Source organism: Dysidea avara, chromosome 5, assembly GCF_963678975.1.
Source record: "Dysidea avara chromosome 5, odDysAvar1.4, whole genome shotgun sequence".
In the NCBI taxonomy this organism is placed as follows: Eukaryota; Metazoa; Porifera; class Demospongiae; order Dictyoceratida; family Dysideidae; genus Dysidea; species Dysidea avara.
Genome location: NC_089276.1, coordinates 21,444,662 through 21,458,444, shown reverse-complemented (window position 1 = coordinate 21,458,444; position 13,783 = coordinate 21,444,662). Strand labels below are relative to the sequence as shown.

At 37.8% G+C, this 13,783-nt stretch overlaps 1 protein-coding gene across 1 annotated transcript in view; it reads left to right on the top strand.

Annotated features, from left to right (window-relative positions):
* LOC136256188 (von Willebrand factor-like) overlaps positions 1-13,783 on the top strand; it is a 105,370-nt gene that overhangs the window by 2,045 nt on the left and 89,542 nt on the right. Inside the window, exons 2-4 of the mRNA XM_066049134.1 lie at positions 5,397-5,570; positions 6,580-7,506; positions 11,421-11,591. Of these exons, the coding sequence (XP_065905206.1) occupies positions 5,397-5,570; positions 6,580-7,506; positions 11,421-11,591 (1,272 nt within the window). The remainder of the gene's footprint in view (positions 1-5,396; positions 5,571-6,579; positions 7,507-11,420; positions 11,592-13,783) is intronic.

The following is a 13,783-nucleotide window of genomic DNA, read 5'->3' as shown; positions in this document are numbered from 1 at the left end:
GAAAGAGATAGTTCAGCTAGAAGAAATCACCTTGTAGAGTTCAGCTACAAAGAAACCACCATGTAGAGAGTTCAGCTACAAACAAATCACCCTGTAGAGAGATCAATAGAAGAAGTTACCTTGCAGAGAGTTCAGCTACAAAGAAACCATCATGTAGAGAGATCAGCTACAAACAAATCTCCCTGTAGAGAGATCAGCTAGAAGAAGTTACCTTTAGAGAGTTCAGCTAAAAAGAAACCATCATGTAGAGAGTTCGGCTGCAAACAAATCACCTGTAGAGAGTTCAGCTACAAACAAATCTCCCTGTAGAGAGATCAGCTAGAAGAAGTTTCGTTGTAGAGAGTTCAGCTACATACAAATCACCCTGTGGAAAGATCAGCTAGAAGAAGTCACCTTGTAGAGAGTTCAGTTACAAAGAAACCACCATGTAGAGAGTTCAGCTACAAACTAGTGACCTTGTAGAGACATCAGCTAGAAGAAGTTACCTTGTAGAGAGTTCAGCTACAAAGAAACCATTCTGTAAAGAGCTCAGCTACCTGTACAGAATTCAGCTACAAACAAATCACCCTGTAGAAGGATCAGCTAGAAGGAGTTACCTTGTAGAGAGTTCAGTTACAAAGAAACCACCATGTAGAGAATTCAGCTACAAAGTAGTGACTCTGTAGAGACATCAGCTTGAAGAAGTTACCTTGTAGAGAGTTCAGCTACAAAGAAACCACTCTGTACAGAGCTCAGCTGCAAACAAACCACCTTTATACAGAATTCAGCTACAAACAAATCACCCTGTAGAGAGATCAGCTAGAAGAAGTTATCTTGTAGATATTTCAGCTACAAACAAATCACCCTGTAGAGAGATCAGCTAGAAGAAGTTACCTTGTAGAGAGTTCAGCTACAAAGAAACCATCATGTAGAGAGTTCAGCTGCAAACAAATCACCTGTAGAGAGTTCAGCTACAAACAAATCACCATGTAGAAAGATCAGCTAGAAGAATTCACCTTGTAGAGAGCTCAGTTTACAAAGAAACCACATGTAGAGAGTTCAGCTATAAACTAGTGACCCTGTAGAGACATCAGCTAGAAGAAGTTGTTCAGCTACAAAGAAACCATTCTGTAAAGAACTCAGCTGCAAACAATCACCTGTACAGAATTCAGCTACAAACAAATCACCCTGTAGAAAGATCAACTAGAAGAAGTTACCTTGTAGAGAGTTTAGTTACAAAGAAACCACCATGTAGAGAATTCAGCTACAAACAAATCACCCTGTAGAGAGATCAGCTAGAAGAAATTACCTTGTAGAGAGCTCAGCTACAAAGAAACCACCATGTAGAGAGTTCAGCTGCAAAGAAATCACCCTGTAGAAAATTCAGCCACAAACAAATTGCCCTGTAGAAAGATCAGTTAGAAGAAGTTACCTTGTAGAGAGTTCAGCTACAAAGAAACCATTCTGTAAAGAGCTCAGCTACAAACAAATCACCTGTACAGAATTTAGCTACAAACAAATCACCCTGTAGAGAGATCAGCTAGAAGAAGTTATCTTGTAGATAGTTCAGCTACAAACAAATCACCCTGTAGAGAGATCAGCTAGAAGATGTTACCTTGTAGATAGTTCAGCTACAAACAAATCACCCTGTAGAAAGATCAGCTAGAAGAAGTTATCTTGTAGATAGTTCAGCTACAAACAAATCACCCTGTAGAGAGATCAGCTAGAAGATGTTACCTTGTAGATAGTTCAGCTACAAACAAATCACCCTGTAGAAAGATCAGCTAGAAGAAGTTACCTTGTAGAGAGTTCAGCTACAAAGAAACCATTCTGTAAAGAGCTCAGCTGCAAACAAATCACCTGTACAGAATTCAGCTACAAACAAATCACCCTGTAGAAAAGATCAGCTAGAAGATGCTACCTTGTAGATAGTTCAACTACAAACAAATCACCCTGTAGAAAGATCAGCTAGAAGATGTTACCTTGAAGATAGTTCAGCTACAAACAAATCACCCTGTAGAAAGATCAGTTAGAAGAAGTTACCTTGTAGAGAGTTCAGCTACAAACAAACCACCATGTAGAGAGTTCAGCTAGAAGAAGTTTCCTTGTAGAGAGTTCAGCTACAAAGAAACCATTCTGTAAAGAGCTCAGCTGCAAACAAATCACCTGTACAGAATTCAGCTACAAAAAAATCACCCTGTAGAGAGATTAGCTAGAAGAAGTTACCTTGTAGAGAGTTCAGCTACAAAGAAACCATCATGCAGAGAGTTCAGCTGCAAACAAATCACCTGTAGATAGTTCAGCTACAAACAAATCACCCAGTAGAAAGATCAGCTAGAGGAAGTCACCTTGTAGAGAGTTCAGTTTACAAAGAAACCACCATGTAGAGAGTTCAGCTATAAACTAGTGACCCTGTAGAGACATCAGCTAGAAGAAGTTACCTTGTAGAGAGTTCAGCTACAAAGAAACTATTCTGTAAAGAGCTCAGCTGCAAACAAATCACCTGTACAGAATTTAGCTACAAACAAATCACCCTGTAGAGAGATCATCTAGAAGAAGTTATCTTGTAGATACAGTAGTTCAGCTACAAAAAAGTCACCCTGTAGAGAGATCAGCTAGAAGATGTTACCTTGTAGATAGTTCAGCTACAAACAAATCACCCTGTAGAAAGATCAGCTAGAAGAAGTCACCTTGTAGAGAGTTCAGCTACAAACAAACCACCATGTAGAGAGTTCAGCTAGAAAAAGTTACCTTGTAGAGAGTTCAGCTACAAAGAAACCATTCTGTATAGAGCTCAGCTGCAAACAAATCACCTGTACAGAATTCAGCTACAAACAAATCACCCTGTAGAAAGATCAGCTAGAAAAAGTTACCTTGTAGATGGTTCAGCTACAAACAAATCACCCTGTAGAGAGATCAGCTAGAAGAAGTTACCTTGTAGATCGTTCAGCTATAAACAATCCACCCTGTAGAGAGAGCAGCTAGAAGAAGTCACCTTGTAGAGTATTCAGTTACAAAGAAACCACCATGGAGAGTTTTGCGATAAGTATATGTATTATATATATAATTTGTACATTTACTGATAAATCAGAAATATTTAAAGTACATCTGCTTCATCTTTTCTTCTTCCTGTGGCAAAGAAAAAAGATAGGTTAAAAAAGTCCCAAAGCCGGCCATAGGTCGGCTTTGGGGTATACAAATGTGAAAAGAAGTGAAATCTAATCCAAAACAACCAAGCTGTAAAAAAAGAGTGCGCCCCTCAAAAAGGCTATGGTGAAAAAGATGTGAAATCCAAGGTGGCGGCCAAGAAATGGCTGTGATGGTAGTAGGTTAATGGTAAAAATTTTAATAACAACAATTCAGGTGAATTTTGTGCCAAGACCAAGTGGCACCAAATTCATCTGAATTGTCGTTATTAAAATTTTTACCATTAACCTACTATCACAGCCATTTCTTGGCCGCCACCTTGGATTTCACATCTTTTTTCACCATAGCCTTTTTGAGGGCTGCACTCTTTTTTTACAGCTTGGCTGTTTTGGATTAGATATATATTGACAGGAAGAAAGAAAACAGCATTTTCACACATGCATAACTCCATGGCTCCTTCACATCATTATTGAATTATAGCTGTCCGCCAGGTAGGGTAGGCCTCACAGCAAAGCTTGCACTAGCCATTTGTAAGATATGGGCATTCAAAGATTTAATTTCTTCATTTTTCTTCTTAACCCATAAGGGGCTATGTGGGCTTTGATGTATTTTTCGTACATATTGCAAAAATTGATATAAAGCACAAACTTGTAAATTGATTGACTCAATCTTTGGAAAAAATGACGAACTTATAAAGGTGAATTCATTTACCAAGATTGCTGTGAACCTGATGAATATCCAAGAAGTTATGAACATTTATTCATGTAAAAAAATCTAACTTCTGTCACAGCTACAGGGTAATCCGAGTATGGGAATAACATGTTTAAATCTACTTATAAATAAACATTCATAATTTCTGATAGAAGTACTAGATTGTTCTAGAACATTCTATGTTCTATTAGAAGTTCTCAAAAAATGTACACTCTATTAGAGCAGTACAATAATATTACATAAAGCATGCAATAGACCTACCAGTAGAAATTCTAGATTGTTCTAGAACATTTGTATGTTCTATTAACAGTCTTTTGCACTCTATTAGAGTATTACAATAGCATTATCAAATATTGAACTGAAGCATGTAATACAATACTGTCTTCAATAATCATCATTGTGTCTGTATAGAAAAGAAGAATTGTGAGTAAAGGCAAACCTCAAAGTCAATCATACTTTGGTTTTGGGGTCTTATAAAGTACAAAACGTAGTGAAATCCATACTAAACAGCAAAGGTGTGAAAAAATAGTGTGGCCTTAAAAGTTTGCTTGAAAAAGTTGAATGATTTTCTTGACTGCCACCTTTGATTTCACAACTTTTTTTCATGCAAGCTTTTTAATTAAGGCCGTACTATTTTTTCACAGCTTGGCTGTTTTTGTGTGGATGGATAAATGAAACCGACAGAAGCATGTTAGAAGGTGTATAGAGTGTGATTCATATTACTTGGGTTACTGAAGATAGTGTGTTATACAGTGCTATTCAGTAATTTTGTAGTGAAAAACTTACAAGTAATGAACTATGGATATACACATGCCATACCAGTACATTACATGCCACACTGCATCCTTGATCCTACATTCCTAGTAAAAATTAATGATTACTCTATAGATTATTTGGATCATCGAGGAGTATTATGTTGGTCATTGTATTTTCTTTATGTCATACTGCTACAGTTAGTACATTTTTATATGGACTCAGTGGTGGATCTAGGATTTTTAAAAGGGAGTTTCTGAAAGTTGGTATAGCTGAATAAGGAATCTGATGACATTTCTCCAGAAAATTTTGAGATTTTAGAAGCTCTGAGATTGGATTTTAGGCTACTTGTAGTTAGCAATTACAATAAATCCAATGCTTTAAACTGTAAATACTAGTATAGCTAACTATAGAGAAAAAGCTGTAGCTTTGATTGCTCTATTAGAGTAGTTACTTGACTGCTCTATTAGAGTATCTTGATGGTTTTAAATGCATTGGGAGATGAAAAGTAAGTGTTGCTGAGGGTTTAATAGCACATGGGGTTAGTTAAGTGCAACTGCATGCATGCTACTGAAACACAGTGGTATGCAGTTGTTTGCTATGACAAATTGTCAGTACAACAATATTTATGTATTTAGACTGCCACTGAGCTAAATTTAAAAGGGGGTTTCTGTCGAAACCCAAGAAACCCATCTAGATCTGCCACTGGTCCAACTGAAGTTTTCTTTAGTCAGCTTTATTAAGTAGCGCATTTATAAATAGTGGCAATGTCTATGTACTTTAATGTGTCTGTGATTTCCCGTTAGCTGCAAGTTGTCCAGATGGAATGATATTCCAACAGTGTGGCTCATTCTGTCCTAAGACATGTGAAGAGATGGACTCTGATGAACTTTGTGAGGGAAGATGTGCTGAAGGTTGTTTCTGTCCTCCTGGTCAGTATCTTCTTGATGGAAGATGTGTGGATGCTGAAATTTGCACAGGTAAGTTTTAGTGTGTGGTTATTGAATTAAACTGCTTTGAGTGAGCATGCTTAAGTACTATTTTCCCAATGGCCCAACACATATTAATAGGCATTCACAGAATCAAGCAGTTATCCAATGTAAATATTTTATAGAATTGCATAAGCAAGTTCTACACTCAAGCTTTCGTGTGTGTTTGTGTGTGTGTGTGTGTGTATGTGTGTGTGTGTGTGTGTGTGTGTGTGTGTGTGTGTGTGTCTGTGTGTGTGTGTGTGTGTCTGTGTGTGTCTGTGTGTGTCTGTGTGTGTGTGTCTGTGTGTCTGTGTGTCTGTGTGTCTGTGTGTCTGTGTGTGTGTGTGTGTGTGTGTCTGTGTGTGTGTGTGTGTGTGTGTGTGTGTGTGTGTGTGTGTGGTGCTCAAGGAAACAACAATGACACCATCTTGGCATAAACAAACATTGAACCTGGAACATTTTAATTACCAGGCCAATGCTCTAGCCACTTGGCTATGCTGCCTAAGTTCCAGGTTCAATGCCCAAATTTGGTGTGGTTGTTGTTACATTGAGCAAGAAACTTACTCACATTGCTCCAGTCCACCTAGCTACATAATGGGGACCTGTGTAAACTGGGAAAGCAGCTGTAATATTAATGGATACCTGGTGGTAACTGGGAAGCAAATGACCAACTGTTCTTGTCTTGCTTGACAATTTTCGCTTAGTAGTTTTGGGGTTATTGTGAAACTGTGGGTTTCATAGCCTATCTCTGTGAGATCTGGACAGTAATTCTGCAAGTTACTAATCCTGAATTTGCCTACACAAGACTCAAATGCCTGAGTGGACCCAGTACTTGTTCGCTGGGTGGCTATAGCTGTGTTTTGCATGATTGCTGGAGGCTTTGCTGTAGTGTGCATGTGTGTGTGGTGGTTGGGGGAGGGGTACATATATGTAACAATACGCATGTATATTTATAAGCATTTATAGCACTGCCATGCATTGGGGTAATGTTACTTCATTGTCTTATTGCATTATTTAGCATGTGAGCTCAATGGAGTAACTGTACTTGATGGTCAGCAGATTCAACCAAATTGCACCAGCAAGTGTACATGTCAACATGGAACATTTGTCTGTGAAGCACAAACTTGCTTACTTGATGGACCTACCTGTGTTATTGCTGGTGATCCTCACTATCAGACGTATGATCTTCGCTACTTTGATTTCCAAGGAGATTGTGAATATACAGTATCTAAGCCATGTAGCAGTAATGAGTTTGACATTTCTGTTCGAAATGAAGCACACAATGATAGAGTATCATGTGCTGATCAAGTGACTGTTAAAGGTGGAGGTCTCACAATAGTACTAGGTAGAGGTAACGGAGGAACTATCACCATTGATGGTGCACTACAGGCTAACAAAGGTGATGGTGTAATCACGGAGAACAGTGTGGTGCAAGTTCTACGAACTGGAGGACATCCTAATGTATTATTCCCAACACATGGAGTTAGAGTATTTTTTGATGGACTATATCGTGTTGAAGTTACTGTATCTAAAAAATGGCAAGGTAAGCTTTGTGGACTATGTGGAAACTACAATGGTGATGATGATGATGACAACCAGAATCCAGGTGGAATGGCACTTACTGACCCAAATGATTTTGGTAACAGTTGGATTGTTGGTAACTCAGCTGGTTGCAATGCACCCGATACTGATATAAGGCGAATCTGTCCTAGTGCACTTCGAGTTGGAGTAGGTCAATCATGTAGTGTATTTACAGGTGACTTTTTTAGTGCTTGCAATGCCTTGGTGGATTCTGCACCTTATCGATCGAATTGTATTTTTGATACATGTGGTTGCAATGCAGAAAATCGAAAGGAATGTTATTGTGAGAGTTTGGCTGCATATGCTGCTGTTTGTGCTGCTAGAGGAGTAGCTTTGCCAGACTGGAGAGCAAAATATCGTTGTCGTAAGTACATATTACAGCAATACATATTGGTCTATAATGTATTTAGTGAAATTCTTAAACTTTTAAAATTTATAATCAATTAGCACCATTGTTACATCATTAATGTTTTCCAAAGCATCATTCAGATCAAGCAGGAATGATGGAATTATATCAGAAAAGCAATCACTCAGTTTGTGTGGGGTTGGGTTATTAAGCTAATTTACAAATTGTTGCAATTTGCAGAAAAAATGTGCACTTAATGGCACTTAATAAAATCATTGGCCTGTGCATTTGTGACACTGACACTTTTTTAGGAAGTAAACTGTAATTACACATATGCGATAAAGTGGTGATTATATTTGCACATTGATTAGGTGATGTCATTTTTAAAACTAGACGTATGCCTGTGAATGAAGACCATTTTAAGTACCCACACAGTTTAGCGTCTTTGTCATTTTTAAGTTGAAGGAGTCTCTGACAATGTAGAATGGAGCTTACCATGATCTATGTGGATATTGCAACAGTGAAAACTCTTGTTATGTATGCACTATGACTTGTGTCTTTTTGGAACAAAAATGCATATAATCACATCAATTTCCTGTCCTTCTTTGTGTCCCATTTGTATTTACCTCTAGTATGAAGGTGTTAGTTAGATGTCCTAGTGTGTTGATTATCATGGAATAAAACAAAGTAATTTTCACACTATGTCTCCTTATGTGTTCAAAGTGAGGGGATTGATTGTGAATGGACATCTCATAGTGTTCTCCAGATGTATGTAACAATCAGAATGTATGTACAGTAGCTGGCAACTAAGTGAAATGGCCACTATTGATTGCCAGCATTTAGTATTTTGGTAACATACCTATAATGTCATACGATTCACAGTCTAATAATATGCATGTCTGGCACTATACTTTTCTTAATGTGATATATACACCCCTGTACAAATTTGATTATGCAAAAAAAACTAACAAACAAGTGGAAGGAGAAGTAAGCCATATGGTAGTCATCATAAGGAACAAAAAGTACAGAAACAAGTTGATATTGTGCTACTTCTTAAAATCCAGATTCTTAACTGTTAGTAATCATGCAATTGACTAACCATTAATCATGTGTTAGAATTGGAAATGATGAAATCCATTATACAGTCTGTATATTAGGGATCATGAAGAGCTGGGCTTTTCCAGCTCCAAAAATATCACCCTAAAACCAGCCTCAATTTCCCTTCATGACAGTTTGGCAGCATTGGTTAGGTACAGCCAAGCCCAAAAATGTCTTCAGACCAACCCCAAACCCTTCCAAAAAGTTGGGTACTGATGAAACCCAGAATGGAATGGAATCACTGATCGGGAGTTTAAAATCGTTTTCAACAGATTGTGCACTGTTTTCAACTGTCACACAATAACTAGAATGGTGCTAGAATTAGTTTGTTTCTGTTTATAAGCATGTTAGTAATCATTCGCTTGAAAGTTCTATTAAATTCCCACCACGTGGCGAGGTGTGTGTAAATAAAATCCATCGAGTTTAGTTTAATCCTGATGTAAAAGTACTTCCTTACCATTTCAAAAGGTAAACTACAGTAGTATTTTCATGTGGTAGTGGTATTCAAGCCTTTTTAGTACAAGTGTAGCTGGTTTCTGAAGCGACTATAATCTACCGTTGTTGGCAGCGATTTACGAGAGTTAGCAAACTGCAGTATGTTATATTAACAGTGCTTACAGTATACAAAAAATAGTTTAACAGCTTAGCCAAATGATCGTTGTTCAGCTTACACGATTGTACAATGCATTCTTGCAGTGGGCATTAAATAGAGCCGTCAAGCAAATGACCTCTAGCATGTCTATAGCAGAAGCAAACTAATTCTAACACCATTCTAGTTATTGTGTGAAGGTTGGAAACACTGCACAATCTGTTTAAAACGATTTTTAAAACTTAAATTGGCGTGCGCCCCTATTAGTTCCATTCCGGCTTTCATCAGTACCCCAAAAAGTTTCGGAGATGACTAAAACACGGAACGGACTGGGAAAACAGACTCACAAATGGACTGGAAAGAACTTCCCTCAAAATGTTTTTTTGCCATAGAAACTCACTATATCGCTGCTACAAAGAATATAACAGGTAACAACAGCCTTAAACAAACCTCTGAACACGTGTTCGAGCTGCCATTTATAAACCCTGGGATAACTTCAAAGCGCCAGTCTGCCAGTGTGAACGTCTGTGACAGCGAAGTTGTTGGTTAGTGTTGTAAACAAGTTAACAAACAAAATAACACAGACTGTATTTGTAGTAGTCAGCGCCTTGCCAGCTGACTAAACTACAACGTGGTCGCCACGAAGCCTACCTGTCACAAGCTGTCACCTGTAAAACCATAGTGGTAAACCCAAACACGAGTTGTCACCTGTAAACTGAACATCGAACATCAGCGGTCAAACTAATTGCAGCAATTAACCAGACCACGAAATCCAAGTAGCATAGTGTCTTAACAGGCTTAAAGCTTCTTGTTTACAGATGCAAAATGGAAAGTGTGCTTTTAATTAAACACAAAATGAATTTAATTTCAGACTATATTTAAGCACAAGGCTTAGTATCAGCTTGAGCACACTTCAACATCGTGTTCAGAGCAGTTTCTTTCATCTTTCTAGCAGCTATACAGTGAATTTCTATGGCCAAAAAACGTTTTCAGGCAAGTTCTTCCCTGTCCATTTGTTAGTCCGTTTTCCCGGTCCGTTCCGTGTTTTTAGTCCTGTCCAAAAGTTTCTATGAAATTCTAAAAATTTTCTATTTATTTTATGCTGACTGACTAATTAATGCCTCCAGCCAAGCACAACTCAACAATGGATAAGGCTATGGGCAGCTTGATTTCTTCACTGTTTGACATCAGCGTTGAAACCGGGTCGGGTCAGTGGGTCATCCGGGTCAGCAGTAGTGACCCGGTTTCAACGTTGTTTGACATCACTTCATCCCGAGATGTGCCTTTTTGCCAACCGCACTATGTACAATAAATGCATCATGGAGTTGCCTTTGTCCTCCTATGTGTTCCATTTCTTTTTGCTGACAATGCAAGGTGTCGATTCACAATAGCTTGATGCGGCTTCCCTGTGGCTGTGTTAGCTATTATGCTCATTGCTTGTATTTTCTGTAGCAAATGGATTAATTGTAGAGACGTTTCTTCGTTTGTAATGCTGTGTAATGGGCAATGCATGGCTGAAAATAAAGTGTAAAGGCCACCTCCCTTTCTGTTACATAATTGATTGTTGGAGCATGTGTTCTGATGTAAAATTACTTTTATGATATTCCTGGTGCTATTCTTTCTTTTAATGCGGTATGCGTGGGTTCATTTGTCATAAAAAAATAAGCAAACATGTTGAATGGTTAGACTAAATTAGGGATTAAATGTTCACTAATATATCTGCAGGTGTAAGCAACTTTCCTTGTTTCACCACTTTTTAGCTATTCCCTTGTTTCACTACTTTTTTCTTTGATCCCTAAAATTCCTAATTTTATATTCTACTTGTAGTTTTAAAACACAAATATACACAAGGAAGTGTCTACTCAGCTGTTTATGCTCCTCTGTCACATTATGTTATCCTACATCCTAAGTCAAGACTCTTGACTCAGTGCAAAACTCACACCCAAGTCTGAAAATCCGGCACATAGCACCAGCATTAGTTATTGTTGAAGCCTGCACATGATAGGACATTATAGTGGGTCTACTGCTGAACATTATATTTGTCTCTGAGGGGAACCCTACTAAACAGTACAACCATACTGTGTGATAATAAATAATAATAAAGTACAAACCTTCATGATTCCTGCTGTACTAAACTGTCTAAACCGAACCGTTTCTGATGCAGCACTTTAGCATTATTTTAACAATTTTCACATTTTGAATATTTGAATTGTATGGTTAACAATATGATGTTGTTCTTTTGTAGCTGTGACATGTCCAGCTAATATGGTATACCAGCAGTGTGGTTCTATCTACCCTCAATCTTGTGATAGTGTTGGTAGACCAAGAATTGGTGGATGTGCTCAAGGTTGCTTCTGTCCTGCTGGACTAGTTGTTGATGACAATGGAAGATGTGTTGAGCCAACAACCTGCCCAGGTTAGTTGTTGAACTACATATGTAATTCCAGTATGCCAAGGGTGGATCTAGGGGAGGGGCTATGGGGGCTTCACTTCACTTTTAGATCAATATGCTGAAAAATATAATGAACTTTTGTCTTAGCTTAGTTATAATGATCACTAATAGTATAAATACTCATTAAACCCACCTTATAACCATCTTTTCAACATATTATCACTGGATCTGTGCTAAAGGTTATCCAACAAGGGCCCGGATCACTGGGATCAGCATTGGAGGTGTACAAGATTGAGATACTCTAATAGAGCAGTCACCTAACTGCTCTAATAGAACATTCAGCAGATACATAATAGTTGGTTCTGCTATGGAATTTATTCATAATTTATCTGCCTGCACCTAAAGATGTGTCTATACACACACAATGAAGTGCACTATGTAAAAGGCCTTCATTAATAACTGATCTCATGTACAGTCATTACAAATGGCAATACTTAATTCAGGTATACACATGCCACTGAAAATGTTCTCAGATTCAATCTTGTATCATTCAAATTTCAGTTTCAATTACTTTATTATTATTCTAATATGTACCTGTTGTTGTGCAATTGTGAGAGGGTGTTGGTTGTCTGAACCTAGCTACCCAAACCTTTTCATTAACAAATGCTGCAGAGCTATAGCTACCTCATCTAAAGAGCAGTACATAAAATATTTATAGGCAAATTATAAACAATCATTGTATGTGGAAATGTCTCCAAATTGCAGTATTTTAGCATCTATTTTCCAAAAATTTCCTTAGGGCATGCCCCCCCATCCCCTAGTTCCAGTATGCTTTGTATACTTTGCACACCTTTACATGAGGGATTAGTACCTTGAGTTAGTCCCCCTTTGTAAATCTCAAATCCACTCCTGTTATGCAGAATTATTTTGTACTGTATTTGCTGTCAATTAAGGATGTTTTTGTTTGGCTGCAGTTGACTTATATTTTCACCACAAAATCTTCATAGATTTAGTTAACTGGCTGTATTTTATTGGTGAAAGTGTTTGTTAACATGCACACATGCACACACAGAGAGGATTATAATAATTTGCTGGTTTGCATGTGTACAAGCATGTGGCTATATAGAGTAATACATCCATATGTACATACATTATGAATTACACTTCGGAAGGCTCAGTTTCATATCAACATGTAATTGGCATAATTACAAGGATATGACAGCCAGGTTAAAATTTCACGAGGCGAAGCGAAGTGAGATTTCTATTTTCAATGTAACAAGAGTGGTATTTATCCAAAATTTCACTGCTACCCAACTATTCCAAGTTAATACCATACTCGTTTTTGGTTGTTAAGCAACAGTTGTTAGGGTGTAGTTGCTTTGGCTCAAATGGAGGATATAATCAGAATAGTCCATAGCAACCATTGATAGGCAACCCACAGCATGATCACCTTAGCAACCATTGTCATGGAGACAGCTTCTAAGGTAATAAGCACTTTGGGCCATAGCAACCACACCTTAGCAACCATTACTAAACAACAGCACTGCACCATAACACATATTCTAGCCATTGAAATTGCAATTACAACTTTTCACTGCTACCAGTGAAATTTGGGATAATTTCACTGCTGGTATAGGAACTCTTATATGGGTACTGAAACAGGTATGGTATTAGGGCATGCAACTCAATAGTTTACTCCAGTTTACATTGGAATCTGTTAATTAGGACACTTCCAGTATGAGAGCAGCTGCATAATCTAGACACTTGGTAATGGTCCCAAAGTATCCTTAGCATGTAAATTGACCAGGAAAAATCACGACATCTTGACAATCAGAACACCTTTGGTTGATCCTTAATACAAAGGTTTCCTGTATTAAAAACCCATTGATAGCCAAATTCTCTGGGACTACTGGCTGAATTGCTGCATCGCATCGTACTAACCATCCAATACACAGAACTACTTAGTAACCATATATCTAAATTCTCTCTATAAACTAAGGAGGTCGACTGTGTTGTTTTTGTTTACATAACATAAACCACAATGAAGTTATCAAACAACGAAGTCTAAACTTCAATAAAAACCAGCCCGAACAAACAACAGAATCCCGACTAGCTATGATTCATGCTGCCATATGGCGGCAGTGGCCATTAATGGGTTAAAGTACAGTAATGTTATTCTAAACAACATAAAATTCTGATAATATGTGCTTAACCTT